Raw genomic sequence first — 22,613 nt, forward strand, 5'->3', positions numbered from 1 at the left:
CTGATCGTGCACAATGGCATACTTTGCTGCGCTGGACCTAATTCTTCTTGCCTCGTCCTTACGCTCGGGGAGTGTACCATTACGTATGTAAGCCATGATTGGATCAATCCAGCTCGGCTCATATGGTATAACATTAACATGTTGAGTGCTCGGATTAGGCAGTTCTTTAAAAATGGAAGGTTGGATCAGTATGTCGACCGGGATGACCCTAGCTAAAGTATCTCCAAAACTGGATGCACTACAAGCCAAGAGGTCGGCATCTTCGTTATACTCTCTCGGCAATTGGATAAACCTGATCTGATCAAAGGTTTTTGCCTCACGCAGAACCGCAGTTCAGTATGCTTCCATGGTCTCATCCTTGGCCCCATAGTCCCCATTGACTTGTCGAATGACTAGTTGTGAATCATTATAAGCCATCAGATTCTTGATCTTCAATTCTTTAGCCAACTTCAGCCCAGCTATCAACGCTTAATATTCTGCCTCATTGTTGGTCGCGTTAAACTCCAGTCTTATCGCTTGGCTCAGCGTAGTTCCTTCTGGTGTTTGCAATTGAATTCCAATCCCGGCCCCCATTTGATTCGAGGAGTCGTCCACGAAAAGCTTCCACCAGGAATAATTATAATCCTCCACCGTATCTTCAGCATTACAGTCAAGTAGGAAATCCACCACCACTTGACCTTTGATTGCCGTCCTGGGCTCATACGCGATATCAAATGAACTCAATTCAATGGCCCACTTGGTCACTCTCCCCGACAGGTCTGGTTTGTGCAGGATCATTCTCAAAGGGAAAGTTGTTAAAACGACGATTGGATGAGATTCAAAATAATGTCTAAGCTTCCTTTTTGCGTTAACTAGCGACAAGATCATTCGTTCGGCCCTAGAGTACCTTCTCTCCGGTTCAGACATTGTCTTACTAACATAAAACACCGGAAACTGCTTGCCCTCTTTACAACGGATCAGAACGGCACTGGTTGCTATACTGGACACCCCGAGATATAGAAAGAGTTTCTTATTCGGTTCTAGAGCAGACAGAACCGGAGGATTACGCATGTACTCCTTCAGGCTGGTTAGCGCCTGCCGTTGCTCATCCCCCCAGGTTTGTCTTCCGTGCCCTCGAATTGTATCAAAGAAAGGTTTACAACGGTCCGAAAGCTTGGAAATAAATCGGCTCAGTGTGGCTATCCGGCCTATGAGTGCCTGCACCTCTTTAATTGTCTTTGGCTCTGCATTCCTGATCAAGGCTTCTGCCTGTGCTGGGCTGACCTCAATTCCTCTATGATTGACCACATGTCCCAAGAATTGACTGGAGCTTACACCGAATGAGCATTTGGCCGGATTAAGCTTCATCCCATACTGGCGCAACACATCGAACACATCTTGCAGGTGTGCTAAATGATCGCTCTTCTTCTTACTCTTAACCACCATATCATCAATATAAGCCTCGACAGTGCTGCCCATTTGGCCCTTAAAAATCTTGCTGATCAGCCTCTGATAAGTAGCTCCAGCGTTTTTTAATCCGAATGGCATGACTTTATAGCAATAAGTCCCTTGTTCAGTAATAAATGAAGTTTTCTCTTCATCAACTGGGTCCATAGGAATTTGATTATAACCGAAATAAGCATCCAGGAAAGTTAACCACTCATATCTTGTGGTGGCATCTACCATTTGATCAATCCTGGGCAATGGGAAACTATCCTTTGGGCAGGCTTTATTTAGGTTAATGAAGTCGATACACACTCTCTATTTCCCATTCTTCATCTGCACTACAACAACGTTAGAGAGCCAGGCCGGGTACTGAACTTCTCTGACGAATCTGACTTCAAGCAGCCGATCAACCTCCTCAGCTATAATCTGATTTCGTTCTGGAGCAAATCTTCTTTACTTCTACTTCACTAGCTTTGCATTCGGATCCACATTGAGGGAATGGCAGGATACAGCAGGATTTATCCCTGGCATATCTGAATGGCTCCATGCGAATACATCCGCATTCCAAATCAAGAAATTAGTCAACTCTAGTCTTTCTTCTTCAGTGAGTCTGGTTCCCACCCTTGTTGCTCGGTCTGGTTTCTCATGATCAATCGTCACTTCATGAAGGGGTTCTGTGGTCAGAACTGGTGGCTCCTCCACCCCATCCTTGTTGGGAGGAGGGTTCTGTAATTGCTATTTTGGACTGGCTGAACGGATGGGATTTTTTCCTTTTCCAGCAGATTTTAAAGTTACTGAATAACATTCTTTAGCCGCAACCTGGTCCCCGTGTATATCTATCACCTTGGTCCCATCCAGACCCAAACATCGCATCACTTGATGTAAGGTTGACGGAACGCCCTGAATTCTGTGAATCCATCCTCTGCCCATCAAGAGGTTGTATGATGGATGAATTTCCACTACCAAAAAACTTTCAGTCAAAACCCGCTCAGCGGCTTGTACTGTCAATTCCACTATTCCAATGGGTTCCACTCGCTTCCCATCAAATCCGAGCAACGGATTTCCTGTAGGTTTGAGTTTTTTGGGTTCGATCTCCAGTCGGTCGAACGTCACCCTGGGCATGACATTCGCACTACTTCCTGGATCAATCAGGACTCTCCGAACCAGGCATTCTGCAATCGTCAGACTGACGACTAGTGGATCTTCATGAGGAATCTGAACGCGTAGCAGGTCCGTTTTATCAAACTTTATCGATATGGACGCGTTCTGCTGGTGCAAAGCATGCACACTACCAATTCTTCTTTTCAGCTGGGCCTGGCGTAACCTCATTCTGAGTAACTCCTCTGACTCCGTCGTTTGTTCAGGCCGACCATGAATTGCGTTTATAATCCGGACGGGCTGAGAGTTGTGTTGGTTCGGCCCCTGGTTCCGCTTGATTTGTTCAGTTGGGCGTTTATGCTCTTGCGCCGGACCTTGAACATAGCTTACAAATTCCCCCTTTGCGATTAACATCTCTACCTGCCTCCTTAGGTTCCTGCATTCGTTAGTCTGATGCCCAAAATCACTATGGAAAGTACAATGTTTAGTCTGATCCCTCTGTTTAAGAGGTTGCCTGATTGGCAGAGGAGGACGGAACTTATCTTTGTTCTCCTGGTATAGCCTTGCTAAGGTAACTCTGAGTGGAGTGACTGATTCCTCCTCCCTAGGCCTTTTCTCCGCCTTCCATGAGTGGTGACGTTGCGGTTGAGCTTGTTTTTGCCGGATCTTGGTTTTGGACTTCTCCTCCGTCGAAATAATTGACGTCTTCCTTGAATTAGCTGCTTCTTCCTCCTCAAGGCGAACAAAACCGTCAGCTCTCTCGTTCAGCTCGTCCATTGTCCTTGGCGTATTAACCACCAAGCTGGTGTGGAACGGCGTCCCCCGGTTCATTGCGAGTTTAAATGCTTGGACTGCTGTTGACGGGTGACACTCCATTACCATGCTTTTAAACGAGGTTGAACCGGGTGAGAAAAGCTTGGAGCCACTCATCCTCATGCTACTTTATTGTGAAAAGGCTCGATACATCCTTAGCCGGATGCTTATTCCCGTAATACTGGCTTATGAACTTATCGCATAAGTCTTGGAAACTGGCGATTGAGCCTTGAGCCAGATTCTTGAACCAATTGAGAGCTGGTCCAGCCAAGCTTGTAGGGAAACACTTGCACATCAAAGGATCATTATTAGTATTCAAAGCCATTTTCAACTGAATATGGTATATGTGATCGACCGGATCGGTTTTTCTGTCAAAGAGAATGAAGAGCGACATGGAAAACTTCTTCGGATTCGGCGCGTTCATAATTTCATCAGTGAACGGCGATGCGACCGTCCTTGCTGAGGAACGCAATGCTTCATTTTCTCTTGAAAACCGTGACGAAAATCCTCGATCGGCAGATCTCCTTTCTGAGCTATGGTAATCAACTGTCGCTAATGAAGGTCGGTATGGCGGATCGAACGACCTATCCTCTGTAAATTCACTCCGCCATGGTGACGCAATCCTATGTTCATATGCCGGTGCTTCCTCCCTCATAATCCGTTTGTGATGCTGTTCCAGACGAACAGATCCTTCCCGATCCTCTACTTGGCCGATATTCGGAGGCAGATTACCGATTATACCTTCATTACGACGTAGACCACCACGATTGACGTCTTCTGGATCACCTTGACGATCAGCTTCGGACGGTAAAGCTCCCTCTCCTTCAGGAGGCGGCCTCGAAATTGCAGGAGCCTCACGATGCTCTATTCCAGCTCGTAGCTCTGCATTTTCTTTCCTCAAAGCATCGATCATGTTCATTAGCTCATCGAGCTTTGTCTGCTGGCCGTTCTCCAAAGAATTCGGGTTCGCCTCTCCGATCATCATTCCAGATCAGAGCAAAGTCATCAACTGCAGGCTTCTTGATCAAATCGGAGTTCTACTAACGCGCGCACACCAGATCTGAACTTACACTTGCCGAATTCAGTCCACTACTGGCCGGATTCAGTAATCACAACAGATCACAACCGCGCAGTTCGCCGGATCAAGCACGGATCTGATCTGCTTGGATCGGACGCCAATTTTCCGAAATCAACCGGAACCTGGACTCGTTAAGACAAATCGTATTATTACCAATGTTGATTCAGCTTTCGCAGATTAATCGTCTTCCTCGCAGAATGCGTTGAATCGATCCGATCTGGAATGATATCAATCAATCCTTCCCGTTCTTTCCCACAGACGGCGCTAATTGAAAGTACAAAGAATTTTTCCCTAATCGTAGAGAGAGAAACTTTACACTCCCAATGATTTTCCAACCCCTTTTCCCTCTCAATCCCCTCTATTTATAGACGGTTATAACCACCACTGAGCTGGACCTATCTTGTTCTCTTTTGGCTGGACTCGACTTCCCTCATTTTAACATGGGCTTCTGAAATGACTTTATGGACCTGGGCCTATACGGCGCGAACTTGCTCCATCCCGTTCGTCCACACCCGACCCATCCTATGCAATGTGGATCACACCAAACCTGGGTCATTTTGGTGTCCTCAGTCCCATTTTGATATCTAAGGCCTTTTTTTTCCTTTTTTTTTCTTTTTTTGACAAAAATTACCACTAAAGAATAATTAAATGGATTGATGATTCTATTCATCTTTTTATTAAGTTATGGTCATTTTAGAGCTATTATCTTTAATTTTAGTCACTTAACTCTAATAAATACTGAAACACTGAAATTATTTACACCTTTTATTGTTTTTATTTTTCTTAAAATAGAAGAGTAATAGAATTCTAATTTTAATCTTTTATTATAAATTGCAAATCTTTCCTTTTGAAAAACTACTATTTTAAATTTCTTTTTTAGTCAAATCTTTTCTATTCCCATTCATGTCGTCCACCACAGGTTATTATTATTTTTTTTTCCTTTGTCTATAAAAACTAAGAAAAATTTTAAAATAAATGGAGCATATTTTTTTTTTTTTTCCAAACTATGAAAAATTTAAAAATATAGAGCTTCTATCACATATGTAGACACTAAAATTTTATGAACTTTTGTTTTAACAAATTGACCCATCAAATATGGATCTCATGTTTAATTAAATTATTTAATTGGCCCAAACTAGGTCCACTTAAATTATTTAATTAGCCCAGCTTAGATGATTTAATAAAAAGATAATTATTCTTAATAAAATATATTTAGAATACTTATTTTTATGGATAATTATCATAATATAACGAGTCCGGCCAGTTATGATTATGTCCTTATCAGGAAATGACACATATCATTATCCTCTTAATCCAATAAGCCTATAAATAGAAGGAAGGAGGAAGGAAGAAGAAGGGGTACAGAAATTGAGAATTCTAGAAATTCATAATTCCATAGAGAAATAAAGAAATCCTGCCAATATTCATCCCCAACACCTAAACCCGGTGATCAACAACAAGCACATCAAATTGTACCATTCTTCATCAAAATTTCACGGTGATTCAAGATCAAGCTCGTGTAGCCCTTGAATACCAACAAAGGAGATCGAATAAGATGACTTTATTATTTGTAAAGAATATTTCAGAGGATTGTATTCCTTTTATTTATCATAAATCAATAAAAATTTATTTTTGTCACTTATTTTATTCTTTATTCTTTACTATGAAATTTGTGTGTGTAAAATTCTGGCATACCCGGTGGAACATCCTTTGCTTCTTATCTCTTTCTCCTTCCATCAAGTTTTTGCTCTATCAAATTCTATGACTCCCCCCTAAGGATCAGACAGACAAGAAAGCCCAAAAGAACATCACTATTGCAAAGGTCAACGTCAAAGCCACCATGAAAAGTGGCATGAAGGCCAAGAACGCATCAAGTGATGGAAGTACCATGGCAGGCCCTATGACACGTAGCAAGTCCCAGGTAATCGCATTATCCAAACATTGGCACAACTTAGTGAAAACCAATCCTACGAAGCTAGCAAACATGAAAACTCAACACATTAACACCCTTGTTGTCTATCCAGAAGGTCAAGAACCCTAGCGTTGTTATAGAGAAGGTCTCGCCACCAGATTCACCTCATTCCATCTCTGATGCTCACTCTAGTGTCGGTTCACCCCTAGAGTCACCATGTCAGACTTCGGAGCAATCGATCACTTCAAGGAACGTTGACTCTCAAGGCCTATCATACTCAGATGTGGCCGCTGCTATAATGACTAGAGCTGCCACGGTGGATGATCAACTAACAACAATGGCACGTGCAATTGACAACCTCACAAAGACTGTTGAAGAAAAGGACTTGCAAATCGTTACACTGATGAACATATTGGAAGTTCAGACCTTCGATGAATCACCACCACCGTCTAGGAATCCTACAACTTCTGCACCACCACTGTCCGGGAATCCTACATCTTCCACAGCAGCACCATCTGGGAATCCTAATTCTATGGCACAAGGTACTCGCATGTAAAACCCCAAACAGACGCCCATGACAGAAAAGGCGGCTGATCAAACCAAGCATGCTTTTTTATTATCTGTCGAACAATTACCAGATATGATAATGAATACAATTCGAGCCAATACGGAGGCATTTCACAGAGCACTCTCATGTAGTCAAAGCCCTATACAAAGAGAATCGACAGTGTGAGGATGCCTGTAGGATACTAACCTCCGAAAATTCAGCAATTTGACGGAAAAGACAACCCCAAGCAACACATTGCCCATTTTGTCGAGACTTACAACAACATTGGAACTAATGGGGACTTACTAGTTAAACAATTTGCTACTCCCTTAACGGAAACGGGTTTGAGTGATACATCGACCTGAAGTCAGAATCAATTGATAGTTGGGATCAAATGGAACGAGAATTCTTGAACAGGTTCTATAGCACTCGTCGTACTGTTAGTATGATAGAATTGACTAACATGAAACAATGGAAGGATGAGTTCGTAATCGACTACATTAATCGGTGGCGAGCACTCAATCTTGACTGTAATAGACGATGTCAGAAATTTATGATGTGGAGATATGTACGTAGGGAATGCATTGGGTCCTTCTTTACATTCTCTAAAGTATAAAACCTTGCCAAAAAAAAAACAAAGAAAAAAGAAAAAAACTTATTAGTAAATGAGGGAAAGGTATATATATCCTACAAGTTCTAGCTTGGAACAGAGGACAAAAGACGCAATAACCGCCGAATGGAGAGGGAGGCGACGAAGGGCGTTATCTTCAGTGCCGATCACGTGAACCTCCCTCAAGCCGGAGTCACCACGTGTCACTCCAAACTTCCACTGACATCAGATATCCACATCTCATTTTATACTCTCTCTCATAGTATTACTGTGTATATATATATATATACATAGTCACAGACCTGGTATGTCTATCCACTTGTTCTGCGGGCATCGTCAGCATCCCAAGGTTTGTTTCAGTCCTCGAACCGAGTGACTAATCCTTTCTATATTATATAAGTCAATCATCAGCAAGAACAAAACCCTAACCCTAGAATAATTGTGTACAAACAGGATTGATAGGAATTGAACAGAGGTTTCGAGATGGATCACGCAGCGGACGCTCACAGAACCGATTTGATGACCATCACTCGCTATGTGCTCAATGAGCAGTCCAAACATCCTGAGTCTCGCGGTGATTTCTCCATCTTGCTCAGTCACATTGTTCTTGGTTGCAAGTTCGTTTGCTCTGCTGTTAACAAGGTTCGTTTTTGTCCTCAAATCATTGAATTTTTTTTTTTTTTGAATTAATTGAAATTTTACATGGTGTTTCATTTGGTTAATAAAGAGATTTAGATATTCTCTAGGCAATTACTATACATAACTTAATTGGCATGGTGAAATGAATAAAATTAAAGCAGGCAAATAAATCAATTGTTATTATTTTTTTTTTTTTCCAGTTGTCTGCAAAATCAAATGTTTTAAAAATATGTTTGTTTGTAGAAGAAAATTAAGTACAAATTTGTCGAATTTGGGGATTAAATATGCTGCGTACTTTTCAAGATAGTGTGCAATGTGGGAAATGGAGAAAAAATAGAGAGAAGAAACCACAACGATGACCACATTATTTAGGTGGTTCCATGTTCAAAACTACATCAGAGGAAAAAGCAATAATATATAAATCCACTAATAACACTTGGACATTACACCATTCATGAATTTAATCATCTGTGATATTACACCTTTAAGTCTTTAGACTTTAACCATCTATGAGATGATATGATAAGAAACTACCAATATCTATCTTGGAACTTGCCATGAATCCACAATCCCTTGCTATGTTGCAACTCCTCTTTACTTCTATGATTGCGTGCTGAATCGATAATTAATTGAGCTGCTCAAAAACTAATGAGCTCTGGGTTTCTCTTTGAATTTTTGCTACATTAAGAGAGGAAGAAAGTGTTTGGGAGTAGGCTAGTCTCTCAGGACCTTTTTCTCACCTGAAGGGTTATATAGCTGCAGTTTTTATAAGAGCTTTTTCTGCTACTTTGCTACATCAATAGTAAAATATAATATTTTGGTTTCTTTCAATGTGAAACAACCAAATGTGATGATTTTGCTGTTGCTAACCCCAAATATCCCCACCTTGATATTAAAAATCACTAGTGTCACACCACTCTATCAGCTTCCTATTAGACCAGCATGAATCACCTATCTGAAAGCTTGTGAAGCTGATTCTCTTGTTGGAAGGCCCATTATTAGTGTTCAATTTCCAGTTGATAGAAGACCCAAAAATAAAGGAGGACAGCATTTTATGCAAAATTCTCCCAAAAAGTGCTAATAAATAATTAGGAGAAAAAAAATTTACGTGGTTTGGCACTAATTTTTATGTGCATGGGCAACTGGACAAGATGGAAGAAACTACAATAGCAGAGGTTATGAACCCACTTCCCTATGGGTTCATTTGGTTAGTGTGAAGTAGGTAGAAAGGAAAAGAAACGGAAAAGAAAATTAATTTTTGGGAGTTTGGTTATCTGGAAAGGGAAAATTTTTGGGAAAATAGGATTCCTGCATCGATAAATTTTTCCAAAATATTTCCCTGCATAAAACACAAGAAAGTTTACTTTCTCGCACAAACTGTCATTTTATTTCCAAATTTCCTATTATGCCCGGTTGTTTCCCCATTTTTTTTTTTCACATAACAAATGTAGTGTGCTTATTAAATTCAGACTTAGAAAATATTCCAACAACTATTAGATATTGGGACACATAATTTGATTATATCCAAGGTCGTTACCTAAAATTTTTGGAAATAAATTAAGGGTTGAATAGTAGAATATTAAATAATATAACTTTTAATTTTTATCAATATCTCAATAGAAATATGAGAAGAGATTAATTTGAGTCATCATATTATTTATATCACATAATAATTTCACATGGATGGAAATCAATATAATATTTATTTTTTACTATCTATACAGCTTTGAACTGAATAGAGTTTTATGCTGTGTGATTTTTGCAAAGAAAAATTTGCATAGAAGTGGTTCATATTCATAAAAAATATGAAAGGGGACTGACAAATTATGCATGAACCATAAAATTATTATACATGAATTATAAAATATGTTACTTTTGCATGACAATTTTTACCCTAGAGTTGCCATTTAATGTTTCTTCGAGGGGGCTTAAAAAAAGATATATTTAATAATTCAATAAAATATAAGTATGTTATCATAAATGAACTATATTCTACATATAAATATAAATAATTATTATTGAAAACACAAAATAAAAAAATCTGGCAACTAAAATGCAGTCCTCCTTAGTTTTTCTAATTTAAATATGAATATAAATAATAATAATAATAATTATTAATAATCCATTATTTTATGATAAAACATGAGTATGTTATGATAAATGAATTATATTCTACATATAAATATAAATAATTATTATTGAAAACAGAAAATAAAAAGAATCTGACAACTAAAATGCAGTCCTCCTTAGTTTGTCTAATTTAAATATGAATATAAATAATTCATTATTTTACTAAATAATTGCTAAAAATTAATATAAATAATTGGGTATAAAGATGATTCATCCAACACAAAATTAATTTATTTTTTAATATTTGAAATTATAAGGGTAGTTTTGGTAAGTAAATCATTTTCTTTTTCCTTTCATGTTATCCAAACTAATAAAATAATATTTTCTCACAACTTTCTTGAAAATTTTTCTTGCTAATCAAATGCATGCAGGAAACTTGATTTTCCTTTTTTTCACTTCACTTTCTTTCACTTTCACTTTTCATCATAAATTTCCGTCTAACCAAATGGACCGTATTAGAAAAGTCGTACTATTCACACTCTCACAATATCTTTATGAATGAGCGTGTAAACTTGGAAAAACACACAATTCACCTATCTCAATTCTTACAAATACCACATTCTCACAATATTCTTGAATCCAAGAACACTATGAAAGCCCCCAATCAAGATGTCATAATGAGAAGCTTCTTGCAGAGATTCTCACATGGTTTAGAGAAACTCCTATCTTGTTCTGAGAATACACACTCTTTGAATCAAGTGTTTTAGAGACTGCTCATTCTTGCATCCAAGTCCAATTAATTGGACCACAGCCATTTAGTAGAAGACCATTTCCCATTTATTCAGTCAACAAACCACATGTTGAAGGATGCTTCTTCATTAAGAAGGAAGTGAGTAGCCTACTTTAAATTGGGGGGAAAAAATTGATGTGTTTTTATTTATTTATTTATTTTTTATCGCAACTTCAACAAAAGGGTCATTGGAGATTGTTGGGTTGGGTGGGGGGCGGAGGGTGGAGTTGGGTGGGTGAGTGGTGGTGAAGAATACTTTAACGAAAGAACGAAAGGGTCTGAAGATCTGTTATGTCACTGCAATATCTGGATCGAAAAATCCTTCACTATTCATTGTTCAGTATTTCAATTCAATAAGTCTTTTTCTAAATTATTTGGGTTTCTTACCTTTCTGCTTTTTATAGAGGATAATACCATTGCTCTTTCTTTGGTTCTTATTTGCAAGTGTACTAGTGCAGGCGGGTCTTGCTAAACTCATTGGACTAGCTGGTGAAACCAATGTCCAGGCATGTTTTTTATCAGTCTCTGTATCACTATTTATTATAATATGCTCCATCAGTCTCTTTATCACTATTCATTATAATATGCTCCTTTACCATATTATATTCTACTACAGTTCTTTCATGGAATTTGTTTGATGTTTTTTGTCTGTTTTGATATTAGGGCGAAGAGCAAAAGAAGTTGGATGTGCTGTCAAATGAAGTTTTTATCAAGGCTTTGGTCAGCAGCGGCCGAACAGTAGGTTACTGTAGAATTTTTAATATATGTTAGTGGAAAAATTATGATTTTCTCTTAAACATGTGAATCTTCTGCTAGTGCATACTGGTCTCCGAAGAAGATGAAGAAGCAACATTTGTGGAGCCGTCTAAGCGCGGAAGGTATCTTCTGATGGTCTCTTTTGTTGAGCAATTCTTCATCCATACTCTGTTTTGTGCTGTTCATCAATATATTTGTGATGATTTGTTGTGATAGTACAGGTATTGTGTTGTTTTTGATCCGTTGGATGGATCTTCTAATATCGACTGTGGAGTTTCCATTGGAACTGTATGACTTCTCTTTCAAAATATGTTATTGCTATATGATTGTTGTGATGGGCACTTGGACCAATAGAGATTATTGTTAAAGATAACTTGATTTGCAGTGATCAATTGGATATCTTCTCTTTCATCTAGATTTTTGGGATCTATATGGTGAAAGATGATCACGAGCCAACTTTAGATGATGTGTTGCAACGTGGGAAGAATATGTTAGCAGCCGGCTATTGCATGTATGGAAGCTCCTGCACGGTAAAAGAATTATCTTCGTTGTGTATTTGATACTTTATTGTAGTTCAGTCACTCAATCCAGCAATTTCTTTTGTATTGACTTCGGCGGTTCCACACTCAAGTTGATGTGTATGTTTTAGACTGCTATACCTGTTAAAACGAAGCCTTTTGCTAATGGATCAGTTCATGAAAGTTTTTTTAGTCTGCATCCTGAAATTGCACGTTTGTGATGTTATATTCACTTGTGCATGTAATGTTTCTGCAGCTTGTGTTAAGCACCGGAAGTGGCGTTAATGGATTTACCCTAGATCCATCTCTTGGAGAGTTTATACTAACCCATCCAGATATTAAGGTAAATTCGATAGTTTACTTTTTAATGTATTGCATTGGCAAGCTGTCTATTATAGATGCTACGATGGTTGCTAAATTCGTTAATCATTCTGCTAAATTATTCCAAGAAATCTGGTTGTTACAGGTTTCAAAGAGCCAAATACCTTGATTTCCTGGAATAAAATATCCATTGTATCTTTTTTTTTTTTTTTTCCTAAATGAAGGATTTTATAAATAGAAACAATATAGTACATGGAAATAAAGTGAGGGCATAACCCCACAGTACAAAACTTCCCTAACAGGAGAAGAAGAAAACAAAGCTAAGAAAAGTAAAAAGATTACAAGATGTCCTGAAGGCATACCCCCATAACATCAAGAACCTCCCAAATAACACACTTAGCAATTTCCATAGCATCTCTACAATTTCCATTGTGCATTCTCTCATTTCTTTCCCTCCAAATAAAGTAGAGCACAGCAGTAAACAGAATTCGAGCCACTTCGTTCTTCTTCCCTTGAAATCTTTGATTAAACACTGTCACCATATCTTGTACCTCATGCATCCTTTGTAGATTCCATCCCATAATCTCAGAAATATTAATCCATATATTCCAGGTAAAATCACAGCTGCAAAACAAACGATCCATAGTCTCCACATTTCTAAAGCACATATAGCATCTAGAGACAATAGAAAAACCTTTCTTAGCAAAAAAGAATGAGTCATCATAGCTTCCTGTAAAACCAAAATTGAGTGTGTAGACCATCTAGGCCTCCCCCAACTCCAGCATAAATCATACCAAAAAACTTCAGGTCTGGATCTTCTACAAACCTCCCAAGCTGCTTTGAAGCAAAAATTGGACTGCCATGTTAATTAGTCTTCTCCCCCAAAAATCCTTTGATTATGAAACACTTGTCTCAGATCTTGTGAAGTATTACTCAGCTGCTCTTCATTCCATTGACCATCAACAATAAAATCACTCAAAAGACTCTGTCTATTCCTGCTAAGAGACCCCAGCAATCTGCAGTTAAACAAGTCCCCAAGACATTTTCCCTCACACCATGGATCCAGAAATACTTTAATCTTATGTCCATTTCCAATTCTATATCTACAATTCTGTTTTATAGTGTCTCTAATAGCCACCATACTCTTCCAGATTGAAGAAGAAGACACCTTAGGAGTAACATTCCAAAAAGAAGACTGTCTCAAATAATTTCTCTTATACCAAGCCACCCAAAGTCTGTCTTTTGACAGCAAGAAATCCCAGGTAAGACTGCATTTAGCAGCCTTATCAATATCCATCAATCTACGCAGCCCCAGCCCACCTTCCTGTTTTGGAGCAGCAAGCTTATTCCAACTCAAACCATGTATCTTCTTTCTATCTTCAACATGCCCCCAGATATAGTTTCTCATTCTCCTCTCAATCACATTAATAATCACAGCAGGAAGAGAGTAAACCGATGTCCAATACTGCACCAATGGAAGAATTACAGCTCGACACAATTCCACTCTACCAGCCATTGAGATATGAAGACCATTCCATCGAGTTGTAAGAGAAATAACCTTCTCAACCAATTTATTGCAGTCCCTACTTCGAACCATCTTATCAGAAATAGGAAGCCCAAGATAAGTAAAGGGAAGTTTACCAACCTTTCAACCAAGAGTTCTTATGATACCAGCCCTCCTCCTCACTGAATTAGTAAGAAAAACCTCAGATTTCTCCTTACTAACTGCAAGACCTGAAGAGTTTTCAAACTGAACCATTAAATTTTTCAAAGTAAGCACTGAAGCCATATTGGCTCTCACTACTATCAACAAATCATCAGCAAAAAACTGATGAGTAATAGGTAATCCAGTTTTAATAGCAGCGTCAGTGGGAACAACCTTAACACATTGAACCGCAGATTCCATTAACCCAGAAAAATACTCAGTAACAAGCGTAAAAAGAAGTAGAGATAATGGGCAGCCTTGTGTTAAACCCTTCTCAGGTTGAAAATATCCACAAGGAGATCCATTCACAATGATAGAGAACCACACTGAGGATAAGCATACCTTAATCCATTCGATCCATTGATTACCAAACCCATACAAATGCAACAGCTGCAATAAAAAACCCCATTGGACAGTATCATAAGCCTTCTTAAGATCAATCTTCCAAGCCAACACAGGTTTTACATTTTTTGCACCAAAGCCTCTCATCAATTCATGAGCCATAATGATATTATCCTGAATTTTCCTATCTTGAATAAAAGCTGTCTGTTCTCTTCCAACAATTTTCCCCAAAACCTTTGCCAATCTATTAGATAGGATTTTTGCAATGACCTTATAGAAGGTATTACACAAGGAGATAGGTCTGAAATCACCAACCTGAAAAGCATCCACTTTCTTCTTAATTAAAGTAATAAAAGTACTGTTGATACCTCTTCCCATCTCTGGATGATTGAAAAAATACAGAACTGCATCAATAAACTCCTCTCCAACAATGCCCCAGTACTGCTGAAAAAATCTTGAAGAAAATCCATCTGGACCAGGAGCTCTATCAGGACCCATCGCAAAGACACTGGCTTTAACTTCCTCCCTTGATACAACCTCCTCCAACCTCTCTATCTCCTCTGTTACAAGCCTGTGTCTAATATATTTTGCCTCTGGAGAGCATGTTGCAGGCTGATAATTAGCATAAGCAGACTTGAAGTAATCAACAAATTTCTTTTTAATCATATTAGTATCAGTAATAGCATCACCTTCTTCATGAATCATTGTTACATTACTACCTTCTCTATGCTGTTTAATTTTCTGGAAAAAATACTTGGAGCATCGATCTTGTTCTTTTACCCATCGAATTCTAGATTTCTGATTCAGCAATAAAGCCTCCTTTGATATAGCAGCCTCTAGATTCATCCTCCCTTCCTCTTCTTGCTTAATAATCTCCTCATAGAAAGGATCTTCATTCAGAATTAGTTGAGTATCAGCAAGAGTCTTCCTACAAGCAATGACCTGTTCATACACTGACCCAAACTTATCTTTATTCCACTGTTTTACAGCATGTTTAACCATTTTCAACTTATACAGCATCTTCTTAATTGGATCCCCACTAGCTATCATACTCCATACATCAGCAATAAGATCCTTTACTGCATTTTCCTTATTCCATACTGCCAGAAATCTAAATGGTTTAGGACCATCAGCAATCTTCACTGGAAAATTAATATACATACCCCAATGATCAGAGGTCATAGGAGGCGTCAAACCAATTTGAGAATTAGGATAAGCCTGCTCCCATTCTTCATTCATCAACCCTCTATCTAATCTTGCATAAATTCTTCTATTTAGAAATCTCTTATTACACCAGGTATATATCCCATTTGACACAGGAATATCAGTTAGACAAAGAGAATCAATGGTTTGATAAAATTCAGCAAAGACTCTAGGAGGATGATATCTACCACCCAATTTCTCAGAATTGTATCTCACTATATTCCAATCTCCCATTTATAAATTGCGTACTATCCACCAAATCCTTCCACAACACTGTTCTCTCCCTTGCTGTATTTTTGGCATAAACAAAAGTTACAAAGAATCTTTGATTAGTCCCTCTAACCTCAACAAGTAATAGCAGCATCTGAACTAGACTCAATCACAGTAACATCCAATCTATTTGGATCCCAACCACACCAAATACGACCCCTTGGATCAGCATTGTAATTATTCACCCAATTCCAATTCCAAGTCCTTCTGATTCTGTTCGTTAACCTCTGAAACTTATTACATTGAACTCTCGTTTCAACCAAACCACATAAATATAAAGAGGAACTACTCAACCAAGCTTTAACTTCTTCTTGCATAGCTTTCCTGTTGAGCCCTCTAACTTTCCATAAACCGATCATTAAACAGTTGGATTTGGTGGACAAACCCCACCTGCAACCATTGCTCTAGTGATTCTACCATTTGTATCCACCTCATATTCTTTTTCTTCTTTTTCTTCGGATTCTTTGATGATACACTCCCTTCAAGAGATTTCGGAGGCGACGTATTAGTTGATTTTTCCCCCCTTGTACCATCCAAATGGACTACCTGGACTTCATTGACAGACTCTTCTTGTACTGTCCCTTCACCACCAGCTTGAATAACGTCTTCCTTCAAATCAGCTGTACCCATCGCAGCCTTAGATAGTAATTCAGGCACCAAGTTCTCTGTAATCCCTACAACTTCCTTCTGAACAGCAGACTCATCTCTGTCACAAACTTCTTCGAGCACCTGGAATGCATTCGTAACGATGACCGGATTTTGAGATACTGGGATACAATTCTACCTCCAGATTTCCTCTGAACCGTGTAACCCTCTTCCAACTCCTCCTGGGGTTTCTCACTTATAATTAAACTTTGCTCCACATTCACCTCCTTACCTTTATCAGATCTCTTAACCACCCACTGTTCCTTTTGTTTTTTGGCTTTGGGTTTGTTCAATGGACACATATTCTCAGAGTGGTCCATTTTTTCGCACAACGTACAGACTTGAGGTTTCCATTCATACTCAATTTGAACCTTGAATTGCATTGCATGTAGTCGGGTTTGAATGATTTCAGGGAATGCACCATCCACCTCCATTTCTGCCAATACCCTTACATACAATCCTCTTTCACGACTGAGAGTAATAGCATCCATATATAGAGGCTTCGCAATATTTGAAACAACTTCGACACAGATATCCCACTTCGTGCATGCACCGGAAGATCATAAACCCTCATCCATATTGGTACCGTTGAAAGTGTATCCCGTTCTAGTTGAGTAGTCTTATGCCATTTTTTGATGATAATTGCACAACCTTGAAACGTATGAAATCTCGATGACACCTGAATCAAATCCTCCTCTGAAGGAAATCGTACCTGAAAGAAACCATCCTTCATGGACACCACCACAACATCTTTATTCCAATGCTTCAGCACAAAGGCTTTAAAATATGGGAAATATGGTTTGCTTCCCAAAACATAACACACAATAGAATTCTCCCAATATTTCAATTCCTCCGCTATATCTTCATCATCAATATCAATGACTTCTTTATTACGACTATCACTATAATATGTCAATGGTGTAAAGCTCTCTGATGAAGAATTCATCAGTAATGAACTCCATGAGGGCCGATTAGTGGAGGACTCAACCAAAGGTGGGACGCTACCCACAATAGAGGAGGGCTGACCCTCCTCCATGGCGTTTTCTTCCCCTACAACCCTAGGAAACCCTAGATCACGTATCGCCTATTACAGAGAGAAAAAGGGCAAAAAATAATTAAAAAATAATGTAACATGCAAGTTAAAATAATAATAAAAAAAATATCCGTTGTATCTGCCATCATCTATACCCATAGGTTCAAAACCTCAATATATTTGTATAGATATTTTTTTATATCACCTTTTTGTGATTGCCAATTATTGCAAATTTTCCAAAAGGTACCCTGAATTATTGATATATTGATAATCTTTGGAATCTAGACATTTCCATTTTATGAACATATAAAATCTTTCAGCACGTATTTTTTTAGTTGAATTGCATTTGCATTGATGTAACGTTGCCCTTACTATCTTTATTGCCCTTCATATTTTCCCACCAAAATCTGCACCTTGAGGTGAAGTATCTTTCCACTGGTTTTCCTTGGTTTCAAAGTGATTATGGGTGTCATAAGATGAGATACACTAAGCGTTTCATTTTGCATTTATTTTGTGTTGCATATATTGTGTTGTGACATATTTTGTTTTTGTATTCACTTTTTGAGTGGCCTGATTTAATTATTCTATACCCCTTTGCACAGATTCCAAAGAAAGGAAAGATCTATTCAGTCAATGAAGGAAATGCAAAGAACTGGGATGGTCCAACAGCAAAGTATGAATAAACTCAATATAATCTTTTGTTGTCTGTCAAGTATGTGGTCTTGACATTCTTAAAATTCTAGGTATGTGGAAAGATGCAAGTTCCCCAAAGATGGTTCATCACCAAAATCTCTAAGATATATTGGAAGGTACCTGAATTTTCAACTTATAATCTAATTGCCAGGTGCTTGAATTTTTTTGGTAGTAAGTAGTTGTGTTTGACCTCGAGCTGGCTTGCTTATCTGCCGCTATTGAATGACATCCCGAACATAGTATGAAATTAAGAGCAGAGGGGGACTTGAAAATTTAGGGCCTACTTGGTTCACTAGTCTAAAAATAGTTTTCATCTTAAGAGAACTGAAAAATAGAACATAGTTTGAAATTTTGTCTTGCTAACAGTTTTCTGATAAATGAGTTAAAAAACCTGTCATTTTAGATAGCTGTCTTTTGCCATCCTCTAAAAACTGTTTCCTGTCCGAGTTCTTCAAAACTTTTTTCCGTGAATGGGACTAAATGAGCCCTTTGTCCTCATATCTGCATGCTATTACTGAACATTACTGAACTGATGATTTTCATTATTTATTCCCTCGCTTAATTAATTTGATCTGTTTATGATGTATGTAATATTCTTGGAATTCGGACATCAAGGTGCCTAATTAATTTGTGATCTATTCAGTACCTCTATTATTTTTCTTGTTTCATCAACTTAAGGAGATGCCTGTCCCATCAAAACTAAATTGTATGAGAATTATTGGAAAAGTCTTTTCCGCTGACCGTGTTTTTCCCTTTCTTGTTATCATGTTAATGTTATATACCAAAAGTAAGAAGAGAAAGTGAGAAATGAGTTGCCTCCAGGTTCACAATAGAAAGTGAGAAATAAATATACATCTTGTGCATGTGATGCTGGTCAAAAGCTGTATGCAGTGGCTACAAAAAATTTGTACTCCATATCTTTCAAGGGGAAAAATTGAAATTCATGTCAAAGAGGCCAGATAAGGACTGGCATTGGGGTATAAAACTCCAAACTAAACCCGACTTTATAAACAGAATAGAAAATCAATAATATGGACTTGTTGTCATTGACAATATCAGGGGCGAACCGAAAACAATCCATATGCACATACTGACATACATGTGTAAAAATAAATAAATAATATTGTGATAACATTTAAATGTATGGTTATAAAAAGATAAGAAAACATATCTTTTGGGTTGTTGGTGTTGGAATCCTGATGCAAATTCGATCTTCTGAAGATGGGTTCTATATGGATTAACCGGGAAGACCTAGGATATCTCAACTAGTAAAACACTCATTGAAACCTTTAAGCTGGGATTGTGTGATGATGCAGTTTCGAGTATAAAACCAGCCATTGTGCAAATAATGTCAATAGTTAGGTCTGTACTAGGCCACCATTACCGACACTGTCGATTAATTAGCATAAACGTTACACTCGCCATAAGTATTGTATACATTTTATTAGGAGACTTTTTGGCTATTGTTACGCTCACCATAAGTTTGAAATAAAAAAATTTAGGAGACTTTTTGGCTATTGATTGAATATTGGATGCATTATAATTTTATACCTCTTTTTTTATTCTTCTGCTTGGTGTACAGCATGGTAGCTGATGTCCATCGCACATTACTTTATGGGGGTATCTTCTTGTATCCTGCTGATAAGAAAAACCCAAATGGAAAACTGCGGTATGTCTCTTGCAAATATACAAAAGATTCATAGAAACTCTTGAAGTTACACATTACAGAAAAAATTCATTTCTGACGTTTCTTTGTTATTCCTATGGGATAGAGTTCTCTATGAAGTTTTCCCAATGTCATTCTTGATGGAACAAGCTGGAGGTCAAGCATTTACCGGCAAGCAGCGGGTATTGACTTTTTGGCGAACTTTTTGGTTATTGAATAGACAGAGATTATTTGCTAGTCTTAATTGGCCGTGCCATTTCAGTTTCACAAACCTCTCTCTTTGCCTAATATTAGTGAAGCTAAACTGATTTTACCATCTAGCCCTGGTACAAATAAGGCTATCACAAGTTCTTCCTCTCCGGGATAGTAAAAACGGAAAAAAAAAAAAAAAAATGTCCCAAAATTCTTTGAGCTTTTTGGAGAATCCGACTCTTTATGGTAGTGAGTTTTTAATACGTTTTTATTGTATTGATAAGAATGAATTTCCAAATTTATCCTAATTAAAAGACAAAGGAGTACTCCGTAATTAATGCACCAGTTTAATCAAGTCAATGTCAAAAGGATAGTTTGGGTTTTAGGACATCCCAAAATAGAAAGATGACGAAGAATTTTGGGGCTGAGGGAGTATTGCACGAGTTTGAGGCACTTTTATGTGGCTTAAGTTGACAAATGTGTACACATGTTGTATATTATGAGTAATTAAATCAATCATCTTTGCAGGCACTTGACTTGGATCCGAAGAAGATACACGAAAGATCCCCAATATTTCTGGGCAGTTATGATGATGTCGAGGAGATCAAGGCGCTCTACGCTGCTGAAGAGAAGAGTGGGTGAACCTTATTTACGCCTTGGTGTTGTGCAGGTGCTATACCTAATTACTGACTATTTATTCACAAAGCAAAGCCTTCCTTTAAGGTTTACTTGTAATGACATGCACAATATATTGATAAAATTGCATGTTTGGTGAGTTCTCCACTTGAATTGTAGCCAAGTTTATAATACTTTGTGCATTATATTTCTATTATATTATATTATATTAATAAATAAATAATACAAATGATACGAAAGTTACTCTATTCTTTCATTTCTTAGGCTTCATTCGAATAAATTAGAGAAAAAAGAAATGAAATGATAACATTAGTTATGAGAGAAAACAAAAGAAAAAAAATGATACTAATAAATTTTATTCATGTTTGGATAAATTATGAAGGAAAAGAAATGAAATGAAATGAAATGAAATGAAATGAAAGTATTCTCACTTGGTAAAGGTGAAGGAGAGATTTTATTTATTTATTTATTTTTATTATTTTTTATTTTTTTAAAAAAAAAGAAAAAAGAAAAAAAGAAACCCAAACACATTTCACACTATCATTTCATTTCATTTCATATTTATCCAAATCATTCAATTTTTTATTGGCCCCACAATACACACACCATTTAAGTCAGGAGTGCGATTCGAAAGTGAGACTTCAAGAACATACTTCCCAGATCCCTGTCAATGCCGTTATGCTCCTGGAGGCTCCAAATCATTCAATTTAATGGGAGCCTTAATGTGCAAACATAATCTCTATTTTGTATTTGTGTTTTGTCATCCAATAATAATAATAATAATAATAATAATAATAATACTCCATTTGTCTCAAAATAAGTATCATACTTTCCTTTTTTGTTTGTCCCAAATATATTTCACATCTTTCCATATATGTCATTTGAGTTTTAAATTTCAAACTTGAATATTCAAAACTTAAAAAGGTAATTTAGTAACTTTTTAGGGAGATAATGCATGTGACACATGTTCCCTTACTCCCCAAAAGCAATACTTAAATTAGGACGGAGGGAGTGATAAAGTAAAAGGAAAAGGAAAAAAAATATTAAAATGGCACGTCATGTCGGCGGCTTACTGCTTTACTCCTTTTTTTTTTTCATAAATTCACAGCTTTACTATTGTTCCAAAATATACTATACTTTTTAGGATAAAGTGCACTAAACTCCCCTAAGTTTTCTTCTTTCCCAGGGAAACTCCCTGAACTTTAAGGAATGCACTAAGCAAAAATTCAAATTATGTCACTTGGCCGTCTATAATTAACGTTGAAAGGAGGCACGTGACTCATGTGCTTTGGTCAAAATTTAGAATACCATATATATTCTTATCACAGTTAAAGACCGTTATATTGACCATATTATTTATATGAGAAATGATACATTTGCCGACCTAATCCTCCGAGTTATCCTTCGAATCCTAGGTGGCCAGGCCAAGTCAGCAACAAAAAAACACTGTTTTCTCTCTCTCATTCCCTCTCCACGATTCCCCCTCTGTTTCTACCATCGCTGGCTTTCTCCACCAGTATAGGGAGATAGAGCATGAGAAAGAGATCAAATTCCAATCATCATCCAACCAAGAATCTCATCTTTGAGTTGCTTGGAGGCGCCGCCGGAAACTTCGCCGCATCAAATAACTGTTCCCGACGACGACACCGCA

The 22,613-nt window shown here is 37.6% G+C and overlaps 2 protein-coding genes across 2 annotated transcripts; one reads left to right on the forward strand and one right to left on the reverse strand.

Moving 5' to 3' along the window:
- Positions 1 to 1,884: 1,884 nt before the first annotated feature.
- Positions 1,885 to 3,405, reverse strand: LOC132272381 (uncharacterized). Its single transcript, XM_059773540.1, has 3 exons — positions 3,038 to 3,405; positions 2,269 to 2,959; positions 1,885 to 2,151 (listed from the first exon to the last, which is right to left on the reverse strand). Exons 1-3 carry the CDS (start codon positions 3,403 to 3,405, stop codon positions 1,885 to 1,887), a joined length of 1,326 nt encoding a protein of 441 aa, XP_059629523.1.
- Positions 3,406 to 7,623: 4,218 nt separating this feature from the next.
- Positions 7,624 to 21,158, forward strand: LOC132273545 (fructose-1,6-bisphosphatase, cytosolic). The gene is made up of 13 exons (XM_059774505.1): positions 7,624 to 7,832; positions 7,937 to 8,125; positions 11,441 to 11,488; positions 11,646 to 11,720; positions 11,799 to 11,860; positions 11,960 to 12,026; positions 12,155 to 12,268; positions 12,513 to 12,599; positions 18,378 to 18,448; positions 18,519 to 18,584; positions 20,051 to 20,137; positions 20,241 to 20,316; positions 20,855 to 21,158. The coding sequence occupies exons 2-13, from the start codon at positions 7,967 to 7,969 to the stop codon at positions 20,966 to 20,968; spliced, it is 1,026 nt and encodes a 341-aa protein (XP_059630488.1). The 5' UTR covers positions 7,624 to 7,832; positions 7,937 to 7,966; the 3' UTR covers positions 20,969 to 21,158.
- The last annotated feature ends 1,455 nt before the right edge of the window (positions 21,159 to 22,613 follow it).

Source organism: Cornus florida, unplaced genomic scaffold (genome assembly GCF_030987335.1).
Source record: "Cornus florida cultivar Cherokee Brave unplaced genomic scaffold, ASM3098733v1 CherokeeBrave_3.0.0_Hap2_Chr09, whole genome shotgun sequence".
Classification (NCBI taxonomy): Eukaryota; Viridiplantae; Streptophyta; class Magnoliopsida; order Cornales; family Cornaceae; genus Cornus; species Cornus florida.